This window comes from Podarcis vaucheri (assembly GCF_965113315.1).
Source record: "Podarcis vaucheri genome assembly, chromosome: 10".
NCBI lineage: Eukaryota > Metazoa > Chordata > Lepidosauria > Squamata > Lacertidae > Podarcis > Podarcis vaucheri.
In genome coordinates, this window is record NC_138748.1 from 37,791,826 (window position 1) to 37,816,544 (window position 24,719).

Sequence of the window (24,719 nt, forward strand, 5' to 3'; positions counted from 1 at the left end):
CTTGGAAAAAACTTTTAAACAAGCCATTGGCATATTGATTGCAAAACCCTAACAAAGCAAAAAGCTCATATGACTCTTCCTATGTGATTTCTATAACAGCAAATGGGTAGACTGTATGCCTCAGGTCAACTCTTCAGCAATGTAGGCTTGATTGCTAAATGTGCTGGAGAGTTTTAAAAGAAAGTATTCAGAGAAGTTCCTTTACATGCACAACACATGCACAAAGTATATTTTCAAATTTATTTGACTCTTCATCAGTTTTTCAAGTGCTGGCCAAATCAAAACAACACTGAAACTCTTTCTTCTGCTGCTAAAAAAAAGACTTTTGTGAAAGATCCTCAGTATTTTCATTTGTGCAGCATCACCCTGCTTTTTGTGTGGAGGGGTAGTGGTTGGTGGGCGTGGTTTGGGAAACATCTGTTCTGCACCTCTGACCAATGTGAGCTGTCGGTTTGCAGACTCAGACCGAAGGATATAAATGACAGAGAGATGATGGTACTGAGTCCACTTTAAATACAAATACAAAAAAGCTACAAAAACTTGCACTATCCAATAATAGTGACATGTGACCAAACATGCAGACAATCAGTTACAAATTTGCTCTTAAAACTATTGGAGCAAACAGCAACTGTACCACTATATATGATAAATGTGAGAAGATGTTTTGATTAAACCACAATCTTCCAGTGCAGAGATTTTGACTCCATATATGCTAACAAAGGATGTACTTAATGCACATATTTTTATTACTGAATTCAGGGATGGGAAACTGTGATCCTTCAGATGTTGCTGGACTCCAGTTCCCATCAGCTCAAGTCAGCCTTACCAGTGGTCAGGGAGCATAGGAGTTGGAATCCAGCAAGATCTGCCTCCTGAGTCTTAAGAGGCTGGAATGTTGTTTGCAATAACATTCAGTAATGCATGGGTGGAGAGAAGAGAATCAATCAGGAAAAGTAATTATCCACCCAAATTGCTGGGCATTTAAGTAGATATTTAAACAGGCTCTCAACTCAGCTAAGCAAACCATCCAAGAATATTTTCATATTTGATCATTCAGTCCAGAGGGAATTTTAGCATAAATAATATGTTGTAAAAAGCTTGTTGATGGGATATAGTAATGTTATCTTGTTCCACCCTTGCACACTAGGGAGGATGAAGTCTGGATAACAGTCAACTTGAATTCTTACAGCATAACAGAATTAATTCAGCCAGCATTCTGAGGCTCCAACAGCTAGAGCAAAGCAATAGTTTGTCTGGTGTGAAAAGCTATAGAAAATGAAGTCCCTATTCGGACATGTTAGTACCGTAATTTAGAATCTAGCAACAATTTGGGATGTGAGTGAGATATACCATACATATATGAAGTATATTCATGAAATGGACTGGGATTAAAACCCTCAAAATGGCACCATTTATCAGTGGACATAGCTCAATCTGAACCATTTCCATCATTAATGGGTTGGTTTTGAGATTTACGAACAATGTCCAAAATGTTTGTTTCATTAAACTTGTTTTGGACATACACAATCAGTCCGTAGTAATGGATATTCTTTACCTGTAAGTCAAGGAAATTAAATTTTGATTTTACTGGCCTACTGAAAGCTAGAAATGACAATATTTGTCAATTTTTTGAGAACTGTATGATTCAAGTTGTGATTAGCCAGTCATCTCTTTTGCTAAACAGATTTCTAATGGCACAGGATTGATGGGGAATGTTTTTCTAAATGGGAGCTAATATTTGGGAGATCTCAGCTTTGAGAAGGTGACCTCTCCTCCAGCTGAGGGGAAGTGGTTGTTGAATGGTTATATGTGTGTCATAATAGAAGCAGTTTCTAACTGGAGCACAGAATTGGAGCCTAACCAGACATTACTTTAATAGCATAATTAGCAACCAAATTTTTTAAATTGATAGTTGTGAAAGGGGGGTGATTTTTCATAAGGGTTACGGAAATTAGGGGAGGCCAGTTTTAAACTTCCGTCCTCAGCTGCAATCCTAATGAAAATCACATAGCTTAATATTTAAATAACAACAACAACCAAGCATAGTTGGCAATCACACTATTAAAGTAATATTTTGTTTGCCCCTTTATTGAAGGCTAAAAATATATTGGGTTCTGTGTAACTCTGGGAATCATATGTTGGCAGGAGCTTTGCTGTTTGCCTCTCCCAACCAGCCAAATATTACAAAAAGCATCATAAATATATCTCTTCCAAAAAACCCAACAACATCCAGTAGCTTCATAGCATCAAGGCCGTCAGCAGATCTCTTCAGAAGAATGTGAAGGACTATGCAGATGGAATAAGTTTGGTGTTCATTGACTCCTTTTGAGTTCTGGTTTCAATTTAGAAGACAACTGATCAAAACAGAAATCTGTCCTGTTCCAGTAATTGTCTCAGAATTGTGTTTCTCTCATATAAATAAATGGTAGCTGTTCATTGCTGCAGTACACATCCCTTCCATTATTTATGACAATGTCATTGACATCTCCACTTACAGTACTTAAAACTGCGCTGAATTTTTAACAGGCCCGACTGAAAATTCAAAGCATACCCAAAGCTCTAGTTCAGGCACAATGTTGCTTATTTAGAAGATACAGGTTGACTATATAATTGTAGAGGCATGCATTTTCATATAAGGAAGTGATAGGATAATTAACTTCCTAGAAAGAATTCCCCAAAAACCCCAGACAGAGAAATAAAATTGTCAACTCAACAGGAAAAACAGTCATCATAGAAAAAAAAGAAAGAAAAAAACTTTTGCTCTTTTGATCCTTAACTTTTCCCACAATTTCTAAGTTTCATGGGGTTTTGTTTCCTTTACTTGGGATCTACTTCCTTGCCTAGATGTTTGACCTTTGCCCATTGCTTTGCTTCCTCTTCATGTCTGGAAAGCATCCAGTACACAAACATGTATATTTGTATTTGTCAATGAAGACTAAAATAGTTATATTTTAATCAAACTAGAATAATTAAAAGCATTACTGTTAGTCCCAAATTAAAGCCAATGTTAGAAAATGTTAGTCCACATGCTCATATTTCCAAGTTAAAACTTGTAACAACCAGTTTTATGTGGCCCGTGTAACCTATTGATTAGGAAATAGAGCGAATCATAATTTCCTCAAGAAATTATGAGTAGCCGAGTTTGGTACTCAGAATTTAGATTTACCTGGATTTGTAATATAGGTCTGTGTCACCCAACCATATTTAAAAAAGGGTAAAGGGACCCCTGACCATTAGGTCCAGTTGCGGACGACTCTGGGGTTGTGGCTCTCATCTTGCTTTACTGGTCGAGGGAGCCGGCATACAGCTTCCGGGCTTATTATGATAGAACATTGACAAACTGGCATTTCCTTTAAAGAGAAATGCCTGTGGTCTTGAATGAAAGGCAGCGTAAAATGGACGGAAAGCAAATGACTACCACTATTTCTTTCATGGTCTACCACCACAAAGACCCTGTTTTTCAGCTGATCTATTCTCAGCTGAACTCTCTCTCCTTATTTTCCTTGTTGTTTTCGACAAGACTATCATACAGATACTATCACAACAATGGCAAAATTATAGTGTGACAGGAGAACTCAGTAACTATGTTGGTGTTGATACCCAAAAATAGCTTAAGTTGTCATCGTGAGCCAGCATAAACAAACATTTTATGAAGCAATATTTCATTTTGCTCACCTAAATCAGAGCACTGCACAACTCGAAGGTGGCACTGGCAGCGGAATGGACATACTGGGCCTTGCAGTGGAGGATAAGTATCTGGAGTATCTGTAGTTCCAGAACCTGCTTCATCTTCAAGCATAAAATCAAACAAGCCTTTTTGGTGGAATGGCTTAGCCAAGCAAAGTGGCAGGAGTAGAAGGAAGAAAACGGCTACCTTCATGGTTTATTTCATCTATTCAAGGTGGCAGCTGTGAATCTAGAAGTCAAAAAAGGAGAAGCAAAGATTTGTAAATTGGTGGCATTGTGTTCATACTCATATCTTTCACATAATTATAATCGAAACAGTTTTTGGTGGAGTTGTGCTGAAGTGTGTAAATGCGATGGTAAAGGTAAAGGGACCCCGGACCATTAGGTCCAGTCGTGACCGACTCTGGGGTTGCGGCGCTCATCTCGCTTTATTGGCCGACGGAGCCGGTGTACAGCTTCCGGGTCATGTGGCCAGCATGACTAAGCCGCTTCTGGCAAACCAGAACAGCACACGGAAACGCCGTTTACCTTCCCGCCAGAGCGGTACCTATTTATCTACTTGCACTTTGATGTGCTTTCGAACTGCTAGGTTGGCAGGAGCAGGGACTGAGCAATGGGAGCTCACCCCGTCGCTGGAATTCAAACCGCCAACCTTCTGATCAGCAAGTCCTAGGCTCTGTGGTTTAACCCACAGCGCCACCCATGTCCCGATAAAGCATTACCCAGATATAATTTATGTAGAAAACCAATAAGTATTTATAAAACAGAGATTCACAGAGGAACACAGAGTCAGTTCTGTGCACAACTGTCTGGATAGTTTGATTTGACTTGTATTTATTAGTAACAAACAGTTGTGTTAGGATTCTGCACAAAAATTAAGGGAAGAATTATTTGCCAGTTCTTAGTCAAGATAGCAAATGGACTGAATTGTTTTTTCCCCATTGTCACGGTTAGCCTGAGGCTGTGAAACTTATGATAGTATTGGGAAGGGAGGGATAATATTCTGTTGTTGATTATTTTTTTTTAAGCCCAAAACTTGCCAGGCTGGCAATATCATGTGAAAGGAACCTTTAGTTGCTTAAAGTAAATCCTGTAAAGCATTTTAAGGGAAAAGGTTGAATTTCAAGTTTGTTATTTTTGGCTTTCTTGTCTGTATATCAAAATATAGTCCAATTTTAAACCATCTGCCATAGTACTACAGGTGCCCCTAAAACTGATAAAAAAATGACAGCCTGGCACCTTACATCTAATTTTGACATTCAGCTGGATGGCCTTTACCTGAAGTTTCAGGTATCTCAAGGGGGGTGGTACAGGAAGAGGCATGGCAGGACCTTGAAGCTCCTCTGCTGTTGTTTCTTGACTCAGATGCAATAACAGAAAGGATTGGGCTATCTCTGCTGTTTCGTAGTTGTGTGCAATTCCCCCCCCCCACAAGTTTTGTTTTTCTATAGTACATTTTTAAACTCAACAACATAGCCTCACAGATGTATGCTGCTTATTGTCAGCACCCTTAGGGCTAATTCATGTTATGATGACCACTCATACCATTGTGGCTCAAATGCTCTTTCCTCATATCTGGATCCCATCCTATACCAGTAACATCTGTCAAAAGAAACCACACAGGATGAACTGATGACACAGTTATTTCCCACACTAGCACTGCCAGAGTGGCATTGGTATGGAAAGAAACCATGTCATCTACTTGCTTGCTGTTTATAATAATTGCTTACACCATAAAACCCTGCTGTAGGGAAACAGCCCCCAGCCTGCATTGTCAATATAGAAAATCAGCCCAGTAAGGGAGGGTTGCAACTCATCCTGTATAATACAAGATTGCCCCATGTTTTAATGCACAATTTAACATCCTGTGTTGATTCAATACAGGACATCGTTTGTCCTGTATTTCCTGCATGTCTGTCCTGCTCTCTTGTTCTTGCTCTTTCTTGGCCAAGTTGGGAACCCTCTCCAAATGACTGCCTCCGTTCCTACAGGGAAGGCATTGCTGGCTTGGATGGAGAAACCGCCTCTTGCTTCTTTCCTTTCTTTTTTTCTCATCGCTCCCTCTCTCATCCCGCCCCCAAGGATGAGTAAACAATGGGGCAAGGCTTTCATGTTGCTGCTTCCAATTCCCTTCAACTCCAGGGTGGGTTGAGGCGGTCTTCCACAGGGCTGCAGCCTGGGAGTGCCAGGCCTTGTTTCTCAGGGAGCAAGAGGGTCTGAGTGGGTTTGGTCAGTGTAGACTAGAAGCCCCAGTTCTGAACATAATTATCTGCATGATATTTGAGAGAGGAGGGTGGAGGAGAAGTAGCTCCCCAGAAGGCTTGCTCCCCACCCCCTAAAATTTTCTCTCTCTTTCAGAAATTTAACATACTCCTCATCAGAATATGCCCACCCCATTTGCTTATTTTTTTGCCCCAGCCTACATACAGTAGTGTATGTGTGTTAAAGGTCATGAATTTAAGCTCTGGGTAGCAAAGCACAGACGTATTTACACATCCATGTGCATGTGACAAATCCCAGAGGGGTTGTCCTGTTAGGCTGCAATGTAATGGATTGTGCTGAAGTCATTTCAGCACCAGGTGTGGGGGGACTTCACCTATCAATCTTGTCCCCATCCTGTCCTGTATTTTGCCAGAACAAAGGTGGTAATCCTACCAGTACGACACCATGCCCCAAGTTATAAGGCCTCTATTGGAAGGCTCTTACAACTTAATGGAGAACAAACAGCAATGATACTCCACTGTGCATCCCCACAGATCATAGCTAGCTGTAGGCTCTTTCTCCCAGCATGAACCAGGACAAAATCTTTTCAGTTTGCCATTATGAGGATGAGGATGACAAAGCTACTGTAGCAGAAGTTCTGTAAGATGGTTGCAGGTTTGTAGATTTCTTTGTAGTGAGAATGGGAGCAGAATTTTTAGTACTGAACTTTACTACTGAAGTCATTTGGGTGGTATTTTTATTTTTCTATGTAGGTGCGTGTGAATTAAAGCACAACACAATGAAGCAATGAACTTGGTTTTATTTTGACCTTAACCTTCCTCAAAGGAGTTCTGGTTTCCATACCATATATACCCTCCCCACCCCCAGTATATTTTATTCTCATGATAGCCTTGTGAGGGAGGTTAGGCTGAGAGATATTAACGGGCTCAGAGTCACCCAGTGGCGTAGCATGGGTTGTCAGCACCCGGGGCAAGGCAAGTAATTTGCGCCCCCTAACCCGTGGATTTGAGCCCCCTAACCCTAACCCCCAGATGTTGCGCCCGGTGCGGCCGCCCCCCCTGCACCCCCAACGCTACGCCACTGGAGTCACCCAGTGAGCAAAAATGTGGACCCATGCCTCCCTGATTCAACCCAACACTTTAGAATGATACTGCAACACACTGGCACACAGGTCTCGAAGTCTATTAACTCTACTTGAAGTTAAAAGACCTTGGCATGTTTCCAGATTAATAATCTAATCCTGAGGAGTATCATAAGGGACAAATGTTCTAGCAAATCCAAATGTGAAACATAAAATAACATAAATGGTATTTTATTTCTTCTCCCAGTTAATCAGTCAAAAGGATGGTTTATATGAGCTCCTATTCCCCTGTTGCTAAAATGTTACGATTTTTTGAAAATATTTCTGTGCCTTAAATTAGAGTCTAGAATGAAGTCTGTAAGGGTTTTGTTTCGTTTATGAAACCTGTAATATTTTTTGGTAAATAATCAATTGATCCTATCGGCCATTAGGATTCTCACTTTAGGGGCATAACTGGCACATGAAGAATGTCATGGTAATTCCATGTAAGTCATTGTTGAAAGATGATTTACAAAAGAGGCACATCCTTTGCTTATGTCACTTAAGTCACAAATGATGACCCACATAATGTAAAAGGCATTTTTAAAAACCCCTGATTAACAATGATATTCTGAAAGATCTCAAAGGAACTGAAGTTCAAAGGAACTTCAAAGGAACTTAAATAAATCTGATGAACATAGCAGCCTAAAATAAATGAAAAAACTCTGTGTCTGCCAACTAACGATGGGCCTTATCCTTCAGTAATTGCTGGAGTATTCCTTCCACAACTATTCTGTAGCTGCAGAGAGAAAGCCCCATTGAACCTTGTGAGACTTACTTTTGAGTAAGCATGCATAGAATTGTTCCATGTATTAGTCCAGTTATTTCTGAGAACAGCAAATAAGGCTTGAGGTTATAGTGATTCTTTTATCGGATCAACTAACAGACAGTTGTAAAAGGCATGTAAATAAAAACCCCAGAATAGCCAGAAAAAAGATATACAGACAAACAGCAAAATAAACAAACCATATGGGGAGAAGGATTGTGAGATGATACATATATATTATATTGAAGGTGGGGATGGGTGGGGTGATTTAATTCTATACTGAATTATGCTGTGGTATTTCTTTCTAGGAGTTTAAATCTTACACAGCCTGATCCATAAATCAGTTGATCCAGAGTCCTAGGACTGAATGTTTGGCGTAACTAGTTTGCAGAATAAAAAGATGTCTATACTATTTAGAAAATGGAGAGAATAAGGACTTTTCTAAAAAGAGAACTACAGCTCTATCTCAGTTTCATCTACTTCAACAGCAACTAATATACTGCATTTCTTTTCATAGCAAATACTTTTCTTAGAACAGATGAGGTAAAGAACATGCTACAGGGCACATTCAAGATTTTGAAAGCATGTTTATTTCCATTTTAAAACTGTATGGAATGCCTGCTTGTTTATCTTTAGTTTTTCCAGTCAAGAAACTTCTTGTCTTAAATATGCAATCGCTGTTTACATATGCAATATACCACTCTGCAGTGTTTAGAAAGATGTCTGCTACTCTGGGCAAAACATTCCTCCACCACCCCTTTAACTTAAAACAAATACCTTCTGGTTTTCAAACTACAAAACATGAAGTTTCTGTTTTCCTCCTACAACATCATATACTTCAAACTTTGCATTAGAGCAAGAAAATGCACAGCTGGAAAACTCGGAACATACAAATCCTTACAAAAATACAAAGAAATGGCCCCAAATGTAAAAGAATGCTAGGAAACGTCCACAGTTCTCTAGAATGCTCCCAAATAATGCAGATATAACAGTACTAAACATCTCTTTTTAGAGCCACTTCTTTCAGGCTCCCTGTTTCTCCTAGCTTTTACAGAAGTTTTACTGTACTGGAGCAGAGTTCAGGATAATTATTGAAAGCCATACCTTTTAATCCAGGGATTTGCAAAAGGCGCCCTCAGAGCTGAGATGCAATTAAACTGAAATATTCAAGCCAGGCAGAAGAAGGTGCAGGTGTGGAAAGGAGGAGGGGTAGATTACTGCTCAGTTGTCTGTCACTTGGTGGAAAACCCTCCTGCGTCTTCTATTCCATAGCACAGTTAAAAAAGTAAGGTTTCCCTCAATGAACAGAATCCAAGCTGACACCCACAGTAGATCATATGGTAATGATATGTCTCCTGTATTGTAGCCAGAAACTTTATCAGCCCCCTTTTCCCCCTTATTTCTTTTTCATGTGTTCAGGATCCTAAGTGCTTTTACAGATCAGCACAGAATGCTTTGCTTGATGCCATTTTTTTCTTATTTCCGTCATTTTCTTTAAAAATCACATATTTAGTTAGATGGCTTTCTAACTTTGAGCGATCATTTTCTTTCGTGGAAGAAAAATGTCTAGAGAGAGCGAGAGAGACTTCTGGTTTACAGTAGTGTATGAAACCCAAGGAAGTGGAAGGAAAGTAATCTCTCAAAGTTAGTAAAAAAAACAAAACCACACAGATTTACAGGAGAAAATAAATGAGTTAGCCTTAAGTCAAATATTTCTGCAGGTACCTTTTGGTTTACAATAGGAATAAAGTAAGCAAGCAGACATGCCTTTGCTGTGCATACATAATCCCATGATTTTGTACTTTTAAAAAACAAGTAGGACTGGAACTTGCAGTCTGTATCTTTATTAAGATACTAATGCACGGTGCAATCCAGTATATGTCTATTCAGATGCAAGCCCCAATGTGTAAAATGAGGCTTGCTTTCAGGTAAATGTGTATAAGATTGCAACCTTTTCTGTATGACACAGAAATGTATCATACTGACAATTTTAAAAGTGCAGAACAGAAATAAAAAATACAAATGGGAGATTTTTAATAATACATTTTTACTTGTTTTGTGATCCAGGATCACAACTGTTACATGAAACATTTTGTACAGATGTTGCAATGTGGCTTCTCACACTATACAGGAGTTATACATATATGCTCTAGTGACGTCACCTACAGTAACTGGTGGTTAGAGCAGCCTATAATCCCATGTATACCTTGGAGTCAGGCCCATTAAACTCAGTGTGAGTTACTTCTAAACAAACTTGCATCAGACTGGGATACAAATGCCAAATGAACACATGGAGCTTCCTTCTGTTCTTACCTTTTTTGCTTAAAATATGTGGGTTTGAGTTGCCATGTTTAAACTTGTAACTTTCTCCCTCCCCTCAGGCTGCAACCAGGTGCAAGTGCAGTGTCAGTTAAAGGCTTTTTAGGAGAGAGATAAGTTATTAGACTCGTAAGAGACTTTTAAATCTTACTTGCTTTGTATTCCTGATTGAACACCAGAGACCTAAAAGTCATTGAGTTTGTTCTCATTCCTTCCTACCAAAAGTAGGATTTAAGAACAAGTCACATTTAGCACGACTTGATTGCAGTATAGGGTTCAAATCAAGGGCGTTGTTTTAAATAAGGCATGCTACTTAAAGTAATATTTTAGAAGTGCTATGATTACTTATCCATCTTTTTAACAAAGCTGAGTCAATTTAGGCATTCCAGGGAGCTGATAGTCCCTTTGTGCTACCCACTGAGAACAATAGTTGGCAATTCTTTCAGATGAGACATTGTGGTGTACATGATTGCTTTTGCCCTTATATATTTCAACCGTCTAGCAGAAACTAATCCTATTCAGATGAGCCACTCTTAGGTTCACTGACATTGCGATGGCTTCTTAGCAATTTCAGGTATTCAAATCCAGGTCACTTGCTATGTCTGGTGCTCGGAAATGTTTGAAGCAAGACTTTTGATTGACAGGAGGTCAGGCAGTGGGTCAGCTCTGAACCTCCTCAATTGTCACTTTTCCTTTAGGTTCTCTTTAACATCTTCCAGCAAAATTCTTGCACAAATAACTGAACTTTCTATGTCACATGTGCAAGTTATTCTCTATTTAATGGGGCCTTTCCCCAGGAAAGAATGGAGTTTGAACACATATCCTTCCTACCTCCTACTTTGCTCAGCCCTTGGAGCACTTTCAGTGTGCCTGAACTGGGACATTGACTCCCTAGCCTTCCCGCTAGTAAGTAGAGCACCACTGTCAGTGATGGTTAATAAAGAAGTATTCAATAGTTGCCTATGATGGAGGGGCTCATAGCATTAACACCCTAATAAAATCTTGCTTCTTTCATAGCCACAGCCTTGGATCCCAGCAGAAATCAGGCATGGCTCTAATTCTCAGCTGCCCAGCCTACTTCTTGCTTCTACATCTCAAACACCTCAACTCTGGCTTTTGTCCTTCTAACAAACAGGCAGCTAAAGGAAGGGGGCCCAACCATTTTCTGTCTGGCACAGGGACACTTCCTTTGTTACCTTAATGACCCATATTTAGCGGGCCATTACCAAGAAGCTATTGAATCCTTGTTGGATCCAGGAGTTAGAAGAAACACATATGGCCTCCTCAACCACCCCCAACTCATAACAATACATTAGAATCCACAGTTTCATTTAAACTGACCATCCTATATGTGTGTGGTGAAGCTGGGAATATTTCTCAGAGTTCCTGGAATTTTCCAACTCTTTTGGAGAAAGCCCCCCAAAGGAAATTCTCAGGGGGGGGAAATTCTGATAATTTTTTACTTCAATTACTGTTGTTTGATCTACCTTCTCTTCCATATTTTTTTGAACTGTCAGTGAATAAAACAAGTAAGATTTGAAGCTATGGGAAACATATTTTTTGAAAAGTGTGTGTTTTTGAACCCTTATATTGTAGGGTTTTCTTTAAGCATTTGTGCTTCTTGGGTTGCCTTTGTATTTTATTTTTTATTTTTACTGTGTTTATTTGGAGAATCATGCCTGATTTCAGGGGGTTACAAGCAGGATTGTGGGGGGAGAGAAAGATGTCTGAGTAGGGTTGTAGGAGTAAGAATAAATGCATAGAGTGGAGGGATGAAGGTAAGTGGGAGCCCTTGTTTGATGGACAAATGGACATGGCCCGAGTTCATTCTCCAAATGTATTTATATATATATTTGCAATATCAGTTTGTGCTTGCATTGTGATAAAGTGCTTAAAGTATTGAACATAGATAGACCAGGGAGACCCAATATCAGAGCACTGCTCAGTTCAAAGCTTGCAGGGAGGCTATAGAGACCAGTCATCTCTCCTCCTAACCCACCTAATAGAGTGCGTGTGATGATTTAAAAGGGTGATCATATAATGGTAAAGGGTAAAGGACCCCTGGATGGTTAAAAACAGTCGACTGTGGGGTTCGGCGCTCATCTTGCTTCAGGCCAGCGTTTCTCTGCAAACAGCTTTCTGGGTCATGTGGCCAGCATGACTAAACCGCTTCTGATGCAACGGGACACTGTGAAAAGAGCAAGAGTGCACAGAAACAACATTTACCTTCCAGCTGCAACAGTACCTGTTTATCTACTTGCACTAGTGTGCTTTCGAACTGCTAGGTTGTCAGAAGCTGGGACAGAGCAACAGGAGCTCACTCCGTTGTGTGGATTCTAACCGCCAACCCTCCAGTCAGCAAGCCCCAGAGGCTCAGTGGTTTAGACCACAGCGCCACTCGCTCCTGTTCTGAATTCCTTGGGGGAAGTGGGGGATAATCAGTGCTTTTTTTCTGGGTGAATGCAGGAGTACGCATACCTCTATACATTTTGTGAATCTAGGTTTGGCCTCATTGAGGGGCAATATTTCAATATGAGTAGGAAAATGAGAGTACCCCTAAACATTTTTAAAGAAAAAAAGCACTGAGGATAATCTTTTTTAAAAATTGTGTTGTTTATCTTAAACTCCTCCTCCCTCCATGGCCCATTGTGATTTCTATAGCAAGTGAAGAGATGCCTCATAATGGTGCATGTGCCATATGAAATAGAAGCTGGGAGGACAGAGAGGCATTGTTGCTTTTTACTAATTGTTATCACTCCATTTTGTTTCACAGGTCTTAACTAAAGCAAGTAGTATTTTTCTCCTGCAGTCCTTTCAAAGTCCTCAGGAAGCATCTTAAGAATGTTTCAAATTGAGAAAGTAAAGTTACTGAAGTTAACACAATAAAACATGCACAAAATGTTTCCATTAAAAATACTGGAGACAGCAGAAAGGTTCTACATTGGCTGAAATATTATTTGGACCTCAAAGGGAAGGTTTAGTCTGTCTGGAAACTTTTTTATAGCTTCTCCTGTGAAATTACATCTGAAAAGCTCTTACTCAAAAATGAGACCACAAAATGTACTTGTGTTTATAATTAAAGCACTGAGGATAGTTAAACTGAATTGGTTTGTATTTCAGGTCTAACTTTGTTCTAAGAATGTATTTTATTTCATCAAGGAAAAATAGAATTGTGTTATTGCTTTATGACAAAGCTTTGCACAACTTTGATTCGTATAGCTTGGGGACATATTAGTTTAGTTTAAGACTTGTGTGGGCTTGTTTGATGTAAGAATTCTCTCCTATAAGAATTCTGCCTCCACTATAAAAAAAAGTGGATTTTGTTAACTCCTGTTCTTCCCACCTGGTTGTGAGCAAAGAGATTTTTTTTAATGTTACCTGACGGACAATAAATACCAGATTTTGATGTGTGGAAAGAGATAAGCCATTGATGGGGGTTTCCCAATTGGAGTTCTGTCCACCAGACATCTTCTAAACCTCGTAAACTCCCTGCTTCCATAGGAACCTGATTTTAAGATTAGTCTCAGAGGTCTTGTTATTTGTCCTGTCCATACATGGGATCAGCATGAGACTCAAGGCCTTCTTGGTGGTGGCACTGAGATAATTCCAGAATCTGTAGTGGATAACTTCTGAGTTCCCTCTTTGTCCATCTTTAGATTAGGAATGAGCAAAAAAATCACCTCTTCAGTCTTCATGTTATTTCTGGGTGGCAATATTAGGGTGGGGAGCATTTTGCCAGATATTTTCTGGGGAGAAGTGGAATCTCAGTTTGGATGAGAGTGAAAGCAAAAATGCTCAGAAAACACTCTTCTGTTCAATTTTGGCTCTATTGATCTTAAATGAAACTCTGTTGTTAGTTTATATTGGTGGCTGAATGGGATAATAGAGGAAGACTGGAGTAGAGGTCAAGCCTGTTGCTTAGAGAAGGCTGGGATCCATTGTGTAGCCCTAGTGCAAATGCGAAACTCTGTGAAACACCTAGTGATGTGGCTCAGTGATTCTTAAATCTCATCTCTTCTCCATCTGCTCATCTCATCACACACACACACACACACACACACACACACACTTCAGTTCCATAGCTACTTTATGAAACGGCTCAATAGCAGGTGTTTGTTTCTGAGGCAGGGACAGTTTCCCATTCTAGATCCGCCTTATACCTTGTAGGGAGCTTGCAACTAAATCCAATTTGCCACTGCATTTGTTTAACAGAATATGAGACAAGGCTCTAAGGGGGAAATTGGTATGAAATCCTTCAAAATGTTCCAAGCATCAGCTTCTCGTGCAGATTAAGTTATATTATCCACACTGTATAAATCTTTTTGGGTAGAATGGGAGCTTTGTAGTAGAAGATCCCTCCATCTTTCATGTAAGTGACTGCAAGCAAATGTTCTGTCATGTGGAAGGTGATGCAACAGGGAGCAATTTAAAACATTCTCCTCGTGGTGGCTACTTTCCTATACAAAAGCCTTTTAAAAGCACAAGATAGGTGGCTACAGAAACATCCCAGGGATGGGGTACACATCGTCCTCTGGTTGTTTTGGACTCCAAATCCCATGAGCCCCAGGCAGCAAGATCAATGGCCAGGAATTATAGTTGTTGTTGTAGTCCAACAACAGAGATTCTCCATCCCTCCTTTATCCTACACTCTTTAACAATTGGAATGCTTCTTGTTACTGCTCACCATTATCTAATTTCCAAATGAATCCATTGGTAGTTTGGGACTCTCACGTGAGCTACAATGGCCTATGAGTAGATGATCTGAACTTCTTTCGTTCCTTGTCTGTCAGCTAGGTATATCCATCACAAAAATTTCCTTAACTTTTTGTTTTAACATAAGGTGGTCTTTTAGCCTCCAGATTTGATTCAGGAGCTCCTGGGTTTGGCAGATGTATATATGACTTACTGAACCTGACAATTTCGTCTCGTTCTGCAATGTGTTAATCCTGAGGCTTGCAATAGGAATCTTTGTTTCTAGTGAGCTTTGCTCATCACTGTCTAGGAGTACATTATGTGAACTGGTTCCACAGGTTCCATCTGTGGAGCATGATATTTTAAGGCAAGATGGTGGGGAATATGTGACCCTCCAGACATTGTTGTACAGCAACCCTCACCAACCCTAGCCAGCATGGTTAATAGTCAGGGGTAGTGGCGATTGTAGTCCAGTGATGCCTGGAGGGCCACAAGTTCCCCATCCCGGTTTCAATGGAAACTTTGCCTCTCATATCTACCTACTTCAGATTTGCAATAAGGTCAGCTGTCTTACAAGCATCTGAAAATAAATGATCTGGAAGCAATTTTCTGTACAGACATCAAGAGTGAAATGATTGGCAAACAAACATTTCTTCAAAGCTCTTTCTACGGACTGTTGATAATGAAGACTGAACAATTTGCTATCTGTTTTGAGGTAAACATAAATGTCTTGATCAAAATCTCTGGAGGCGTAAACAAACAGAGAAGCAAGATCCTGAATAGCATTGGGGGTGGGTGGGGGAGATGGCATGTAGATGTTATTGACAGCAGAGAGCTGGACATTTCACCATCTGCCTTGAGCTTGACCATCAAAGTAAGAAAAGTATTGGGATAGACCCAGCTATGATCAGTCATTTCCAGAAACCCTTCCAGCTGATTCTACTGAAGGGCTTTTTGAAATCCACAAGGATGGAATAAATATAAATAAAAATCCAGACTTGAGTTTTGCAAGATTTCCTAGTACTGTCTTCCTGTAAATAAAAACAACATTACAGTTGATGTAATCCTGCAACACAGTTCTAGCAAAGACCTTCATAGCAACGATGTCTGTTAAGCAAATTATTTTTCAATTCTTACACACATTATTTTCAGTGTTTGAACAGGGCTGTTGTCTGTTTTGCACCACATTACTTTCATGTCTGCCATACCTACATCCACAAGTATGTACCTTTCAAACCACAAAGCCACAGAAATTACCAAATGTATAGACTTGTTGAACCCAACCACAAAAGAGTAGACACAAATTTATTTTAGGGCTACAATTTTTGTGTGTGTCTGAATCAGTCATGTGATTATCCTTTGTCCATATATTTTTAATTTTAATTTGTGCTGAAGATCCACACAATCCGTAGCCTACCAAACCACATGCAAACATGCAACCAACCAGCCACGTAAAGCAACCCACCAAGGCCTTCCAATACTGCAAAACATGGCAAATGATATGGCTGATCATCTGTGCTTTGCTAGTTGGGTAACAGTGGTGCAGGTTTGATATGTTTTGTGTGGATGTGCAGCTTACGCAGGCTCTCCAAGTGGCAGCAACCTCCTTTCTCAAGGTGCCCCTCTGCTCCTTACTGATAGAAGTAATTAGGATCAGCATGTGAATGATATGCAAAGGGTAGGGTTACAGAATCATTATGGAAGTTGGAACTTTTTTTGTAGTATTCAGGTGATCTGCTATAAAGGGAGCACAATCAGTAAACAAAGTCAATGAGCATTTCTCACAGGTTTCTGGACAGTTGTGGCACATAAAGTGGGGCAGAGTGGGGCAGAGCAGGAGATGAATGGAGTGTTTTCAGGCTTTTTCAATGGGTTTCAATTATATGTGATTTCATCAGCGTGAGGAGTGCCTCGGAACGTAAACCCCACGTAAAACGGGGGAGGCCTGTAATAGATTTTGTAGATTACAAGTTAGTGGGATCATGCAGTAAACTCCATGGTTTAAACCATTGCACATCTTTGAAATTTCCCTTAGCATGTTCCTGTTCTGCTATAAATACTTTGCCTGGTTGGTACCAGTTTTTAATAGAAATTAGTCTTGTTACATCATTATAATAGTGTTTAGTATTTTGTACATTTATCCATCCTTTATTAACATCAAGAAGGTAAAGGGGGGGGATCATTCTGCACAGAACCATTATTCAGTAATATAAATTTTGTTATGGTCGCTTCCCAATTGTATAATGTTGTGTAATTCAGTCTCAATGAGATGTTAATAAAAAAAATATTATTTGTGATAGAATGTTAATTTTAACTCTGGCTGTTCTCCTGAGCCATGGTAGATTATTAATCTTTTGTTTATAATCTTTTTCAATTATGGTTATTAATATATTAAGATTATACTCTGTGACTGATTTGAGGTCAGGATAAGTATCCAGCTGGCTTGTCTTTCCATTGTAAATTGCATTCTGTTTCAAATTGAAGTTACTGCTAATCATTCTTACTTATCTAAGTTTATTTTGTAACCAGATGCTTTGCTGAATAAAAATAGTGTCCATTGGTTGTTTGAAAGAGTTAATCGGGTGGGTCAGGGTTAAGGCAATAGCATCTGCATGCATCATCTTAAGTTCTATATGTCCAAGTTTAATTCCAGAAATGTTCTTTGTTGTTTCTGATTGAAATTGCATATGGTTCCAAGAAAAGAGCAAAGAACAGAGGAGCAAGTATTGTGTGTTTTTACCTGGAATGGACTGATGGAAGCTGGGAGCCAAAAGGCAATGCTTTGAAAAGTAAAAATAAAAACTGTTATAAAATATTAGAAAATGACATATTAACGATGACTATTTGGGTAACTACTTTAAAAGTTCAAGCAAACTATGTTTTTTCCATTCTAACAAACAAGAGCAAGTTTAGCATCCAAAAAGTAGAAGAAGCTGTTTTGGGAAGACAAATGGAGAGGATGATTGATAAAAGGGTAGAAAAAGCCTGTAATTCACTAACCACTTAAGCTGACATTCTTGTACTGAAGCTGGCTTTAATGCTCTTGAAGACTATAGTGGAAGACAGCTGTCTTAAATTAGAAGCCTAATGCTATCGGCCAGATTTAGCTGCAGAGGTGTGCACAGACGTATACAGCACTTTTGGCCTTGAAAAGGTCCTTGCTATAGATGCACAAATGAATTGATAATTTGGCACAGGATAACAGATGACCTGCCAACCTTATCTCCATTTGTGTTAAAAAATTACCATAAGTAGCACTTTCATTCCAATGTAGGTAGCCAAGGAATGCACTAATGGAGGGAGTGTAGGCCCTCGTTGAGCATGGAAAGTGAAGTGATGTTATACACCTGAAGGGGTTTTCACTTATCCTGTTCTCCTGACAATGTGCATCTCTCAAGCTCCACTCCTGGAATCACGCATGACATCAGCCCCACTTCTGACACATTGAGCATGGATATCTAAAGAGGGAAGCATGCTTACATAGAGTTCTACACACATTGGTTTCCACATGGTCTGGATCCCTGCCACAACCAGGGTTCCACATCATGTGGAAACATATGTACATGGCCTCTACATATGCACATGTGCCCTCCTCAGATGTCCACGCTCAATACATAGAGTTGGAGTCAGGGAGATGCATCACATTGGGGGTGGTGTCCCCACCTCCTTAATCTCATGGAATGCCCACACATATAATACATGAAGGGGCCTATAGTTGTGGTTAGTTTTAGCTCTTTTGTGATCTTGGGGTTTTGCTATCCTATGTACAGTCCTATACAGCTCTACCCAAAAGTAAGATACATTGAATTCAATGGGAATTACCCCCTGGTATATAGGACCATAACGTTCGTCCTACTGAAACTGAAGTCACTTTAGTTACCTTGCAATTTTTATTATTATTTCATTGTTAGGTATAACAGATGAAGCACACATGAAACTCTTTAAAGGCACTTTCATGGCAAAATGATATAACTTATACTGAAAGCTCTACTCATTTTTTGCTGAGAAAGGAATTCCAGACATGAAGACTGAATGCCTAAGAATGCCTTTCTCAAATATGCTGTATGAAAGTTCATAGCTTTAATTCATTTAAAGTTTTTGACGACCAAGTAATTGTGTATCTTTAAAATAAGGTTATAACAGCTGTTTTTCTTCTATTTCAGGCACCTGCCCAAACAGCTCATTAATCCAAAGTATACAGAAGTCAGCAGGATTTACCCCACCCCCATCTGCCTAATTTAATTCAGTGAACAATAGATCAGCATCCTAGAGCAGTTTCACAAGGTATGGCATTGATAAAGCATCATTGGATAAAACTACAAATTTCAATCTGGTATACAGATATCTAAGATTTTGCACTAGAACAGCAGGTTAAAGGCCTTTCCACACTTACCTTTTATAGTGGCATTAGTGGGGAGTGCCAGACACTGCCCATAATTAGTATATTTGTGTTTTTGTAATGGATGAGACTCTAGTCATAGAACTTTTCTCAATTTGGGCTCAACCTGCCATAAATGGAAGGCAAAAAATGCACTAGCTCTCCAGTAATAGGAATATGTAGCCAAAGGAACAGATGGTCTGCTGAAAATTTACTCTTAAAAATGTCAGATCAAACAGCAACCATACCTTTATAAATGGTAAGTGTGAAAAGGTCCTAAGTCCTACAAGTTGCCTGTTCTTGTACAACTGTGTTAGGGTCACTGGGGAATGAACTGGGAACCTCAAAATTTCTGAAGCTGGGCATCACATGAGAGGTATACTGGGGTGTATAGGTTCTCAGGCCTCAGAGCCCCCCTCAAGTGCATGGGCAGCATTGGCTCCTTCAGTTGGCAGGTGCTATGGGGTCTCTTGAGGCCAGGCCTTGGATAAATACTGAGAGCCAAGTCTTGTGCCCTTTCAGAGTGGGGTTATATTGCTTGCTGCAGGGGTCAGCAACCTTTTTCAGCCGTCCACCGTCCCTCAGACCTGGGGGGGGGCAGACTATATTTTTGGGGGGAGGGAAATGAACGAATTCCTATGCCCTGCAAATAACCCAGATATGCATTTTAAATAAAAGCACACATTCTACTCGTGTAAAAATACCAGGCAGGCCCCACAAATAACCCAGAGATGCATTTTAAATAAAAGGACACATTCTACTCATGTAAAAACATGCTGATTCCTGGACCCTCCGCGGGCTGGATTGAGAAGGTCAATTGGTCGCATCCGGCCCCCGGACCTTAGGTTGCCTACCCCTGGTTTGCTGTATCTAAAAGTTGGCTGAACCATCCCAACTTTCCTTTTCTTTTTTGGCAATGTGTGGGCCATGAGGCAAAAAGAAAATGCCCTCAGAGTTTAGGAGTAGGAGACTTAGGTGTGGATGGGGTGGCTTACCTTAATTTTGACAAAGTAGTCAACAGAGGGCCCCCCATCCCTTTTTACACTTCTTATAGAGCTTTTAAAAAATCCCAAAAACTGTTAGTGGCAGTAAAACTCGCTAAAGCCTCTTGAGTTGTGTTTCCTGGGCCAGAATGCCCATTAAAGCATTGGTTTGTTGTGATTAAACTGTTTTTCCCTGGGGGAAAAGGATGGTTTCACCCTGGCTTTAAAAAAAATGTAAGTGAAAGGTTCCTTGACCATCTCATCAGGAAACTGTGATATGTCAAACCCGCCATGAGAACGTGTGTGAAATTCACCACCCGAAAGCAATAATTCCATGAGGGAAATGCATTGTAGGTAGCCTACAGAGGTAAAATAAATGCATACTTGAATGCTTTTACCTTTACTACTTGAATGCTAGGGAAATCTTTCTATTATTGATCGGTTCTTTGAGGCTGTTACACAAAAATGTTAGATGAAACACAACTCCTGGCTTAGCTGATTGGTAAACAACAACAAAAATGTGTTCAGAAGGACCAAATTATTTCAAGTTTTCCTGTGTACAGTACATGAAAGCTATTAGATAACGTTTTTGCTGTATTTATTCTGATCTCTTGGCGGCCAGAATGATTGATGGTTACCAAAGTAGCTATCCATTTTGCTGACAATTGCAGTGTTGGTTAAACCCTTGGCATCATTGGCTAGTACTTTTTGCAATTCAGCTACTGTCTTGAGTATTATTAGAAACCATTATTTTGTGAAATACAGTATTTTGTAAAGTACAGTACAAAATGCACATGCAGACATGCAGTAGCTTCCAGTGGGAAGGATCCATATATAGACTTCCACAGAAATGTTAAGAGCAGGTCAGCTGGGGGTCTAATGTTGATCCTCTTGTTTGCATTTCTACAGTAATTCATATCAAGTGGAAAGGTGTGCAGCAACTCATTTGTAAAACTGTCCTGCCACTTTACATGGGAATGAATGTTCTCCAGGAACTTGGAAAGATCACATTTCTCACAGTTATGTGCTGCTTCTTTCATTCTGAGTAGGATTGTAGCCCTGTTCACAAATTGGGCAAACTGTACAATAAAGGTACCATGGGTTTGTGCCCACCCCACCCACCACTGAGCCTAGCTCATTTAAATCAGTAGAATATAAAGGGCAATAAATTTGTCTTGTACACACTGAGGGCAGAGCCATACCATACATTTAAAGCATATTCAACACACATTTAAAACCTGCAACTTTCCCCCAAAGAAACCTGAGAACTGTTGTTTGTTAAAGGTACTGTAAATGTTAGGTCTGTATGAGGGGGGGCGGTCTTCAGTTCTCATAACTGTTTGGCGGAAGTCATGTGATTTAAATGTGTGTTTGATTTGCTTTATTTTTTTAAAAAAAATAATTTTTATTAACAGGCCAATCAGATCACATTCATTCCAAATCACATTAGTTCCAAATTACACAGCCAAATTTTTAAAATTTTGTTGGGGGTACCCATACTTCAAGCTCCGAAAGGGATCCAAACATCACTCTTACTGCTGCTTTAATTACACAGTTCTGTCCAGATAGTCTCTTTGTTATTTTCCTCATCTTGTTGTTGTTATCATATATTCCTTTCTTTGTGATCTCTGATAGTCTTCACAAGCGGGTTAAAAACAAACATATCCTGTGTGGATTTTACGCTTCCCCAAAAGCCATATCACATAAAGAACAGACACCATTTCCACACCCCCGTACAAAACATTCCCGCAGTCTGTCCGTTGATTTCCACAGGCCTGCCAGTCCATCATCAATTTTCTCAGGGGGCCCTGCCAGGTCAAATTCACATTCCGATAACCATGGTCCTCCTCCCCCTCGTCCTCCTGTGGGCAGGCCTGCTGTAACGCATCTCTATTTGTAACTGCGTCACAAAGCTTTCCTTCCTTTCCCGATGTTCCCACAAGTCCTCTCTTTGATAAGTAATTTATTTCCACACAGTTCTTAATCTCCTGCATGTGATCAGTAATTGCAACGATTCTTTCTCCTGGGGGGGGGGGGTTATTGGGTACTCACATAAGACAAAAAAAGAAAAGTTTTTTCCTCCACCCCTTTCAGTTTCGCTCCAACATACCAATCTTTTAATGATGAGTCTTCTCTTGATTTATTGTCCAGCCCGTCGCTCCGCTTCACAGAGATCCCATTAATTAGCAGTCTTTACTCCCAATCTTCACTTGAAGTATGTGCATTTGCTTCTTTTTCTAATTGTTTATTTTGAGCTCTACAACTATCTGCGCAATCAGAGACAGCGTCCGGGAGAGCCGGACCCACACAAGGGTTTTGTGCCTAGTGCCCTCACCCCCTTCTTTCGAATCCGGGGGTGATATATGGCAACAGCAGGCAAGGCAGTGTTCCCCATTCTCTTGGGGTAACAAAGGGAGGCTGCATACTCCCATATCAGCCTCTTAATTACCTCGTGTGAGCCAGAGAGATGGTATTGTCGGCCATCTTCCAATGCGCCCCCTAGCGGCCCCGTGTGTTTGATTTGCTTTAAATGATAATGTTGGATGTGTTCACAGAGTCTGATTAGGAGAAACCTGAAATGTCTTGCTTGAAAGCTTTCAAGTTGCAATGGGGAGTGAATTTTAGAGGATCCCTAATTTTGAAGGGAGGTGGGCGATTTGTAGGTTGAGCAAAATTATTTGAAAGGTTTAGTGGTGATGGCAGTCTATATCTATCTATCATCTATCTATCTATCTATCTATCTATCTATCTATCTATCTATCTATCTATCTATCTATCTATCTATCATCATCTATCATCTATCTATCTATCTATCTATCTATCTATCTATCTATCTGTCATCTCCTTCCTTCCTTCCTTCCGCCACCACAGGCAATAGAGGCAGAGCTCTTCTTCAAAGAGGTGGCAATCAGTAATGGCTGCCATCCCCCCTCCCTCTCTCAAATGCCATGGAACAATTTACATTGTGTATTTTTTTGGTGAGAAGGCATATCTATTAAGCTGTGCTAAAACATCTGCAGCTGTTACCAATTGTAGCCTCATGAGCTTATGAAAGAACCCCCCCCCAAAAAAAAACCCCACACCCACCATTTGTTGCCTATGAATGGGATAGAAAAGGGTAGACTTTAGCTCTGCTCTGTGTATACAATTATGACCCCCTCATCTTTGCAGCTGGGTGGGGTTAGAATATAGTGGACATGTCCATGAACCAACTTCCTCTGGTAGGGGGACTTTGCATCAGAGAAGTCCCCATTACTGCAGTTGAAAACACAGCTGATGGAACATTACTGCTGGCAGGGCTTGTTTTTATAGGGAACTCACAGGAACTCAGTTCCAGCACCTCTCAGGTGGGCACAATTGCTATTCTAAGAGAATGAGGGATTTGTTCATGGTGAGTTTCAGCACCTCTTTTTCCAGAAAAATGGCACTGACTATTGGCAGTGTTTTACTTTCTGTTTGAAACAATTGTCTTCCCTGACTGGCAGCAGCTCTACAAGTTGTCATATACAGAACTTTCTCAGCCCTGTTCCCTGGGGTCCTTTAATCTGGAAACACTGGAGCTTTCTTCATACAAAAAGGGTGCTCTACCACTGCATTGTAGCCTCTCAGAGTATTCTGCTTATCCCAATTGATGCCAATGTTTAACATTTATTCCAGTAATGTAAATATTTGAACTGCAAAGCTTTGCTGTTTTAATATTCCAAATGCAAGTAGAGCATTTCAACCAAATACAAGCTCATAAAAATGTCAGTTTCATTAGAATTTAGAGTCAACATGCATGGTACACAGAAAAGTAAGAATTTTTGTGACCATGATTTCTGCTAGTTTCCAGGAACAGCCAATGAGGTTGTGCAGACACATGTAAGCAGCAGGAATAAATGGCCACTGCTAAGTCATGAGTGATGACCAAATGGGTGACAGCTCTGGTGCCCATACTGGAAGGAGAAGCAAGATACCAAGGGAAGCAGAGGTTGTATAAAGTGATGGAAACACATAACTGCTGAGAAGTAGGAAATTTGAGTAAGGGCTGTTGCTGTCAACATTGCACTGAGCACCTCTACCAGCTGCACATCAGCATGGTGCTTACTTTTTCCAGCTTCCTTCTGCTTCTACTTTTATCTTGCATCTCCTGCTAGGTAATAGGTTCCTTTCCCTCTTTTGGTTGCCCTCAGCAGCAGCAGGTTATTGCTGTTTCTTAACCTTTCAGTGCAACACTTGCCAGCTGCTGCTCAGGACAGCTAATTCTCCAGACAACATCCAGAAAGTCTGTTATTGATGTTCATCGCTGGTCTGTTAGCATATCCTCATCATTTGGACTGGTGGAGATGGCTGTTTCCCATTAAAGGAAAAGAGAAGTGATTAACTTAGTTTTAATACACTTCCCAGAAAACGAATATATCTGTAACATTTGTCCTGGGACCACACGTTTCTTCACAATCTGTTTCTGATACATTTGGGCTTCCTATGAGCGATTTCCAAAGGAAGTAGGCACATTCTCCTTCCTCATAGTTCCATTCATGGACTATAAGACACACAACCCCCCCCCTTACC

At 40.2% G+C, this 24,719-nt stretch overlaps 1 protein-coding gene and 1 long non-coding RNA gene across 7 annotated transcripts in view; one reads left to right on the plus strand and one right to left on the minus strand.

The window, feature by feature from the left end:
- The window catches only part of DCN (decorin), a 29,897-nt gene extending 20,756 nt beyond the window's left edge, over nt 1-9,141 (minus strand). The window contains exons 1-2 of the mRNA XM_082238630.1: nt 8,901-9,141; nt 3,676-3,916 (exon numbers count right to left, since the gene is read on the minus strand). Of these exons, the coding sequence (XP_082094756.1) occupies nt 3,676-3,880 (205 nt within the window). The 5' untranslated portion in view covers nt 3,881-3,916; nt 8,901-9,141. The remainder of the gene's footprint in view (nt 1-3,675; nt 3,917-8,900) is intronic.
- LOC309542303 overlaps nt 1-24,719 on the plus strand; it is a 220,030-nt gene that overhangs the window by 63,406 nt on the left and 131,905 nt on the right. For all 6 annotated transcript variants that reach the window (XR_014224163.1, XR_014224164.1, XR_014224165.1 and 3 more), the window contains exon 3: nt 18,971-19,091. This is a non-coding gene — a long non-coding RNA (uncharacterized lncRNA). The remainder of the gene's footprint in view (nt 1-18,970; nt 19,092-24,719) is intronic.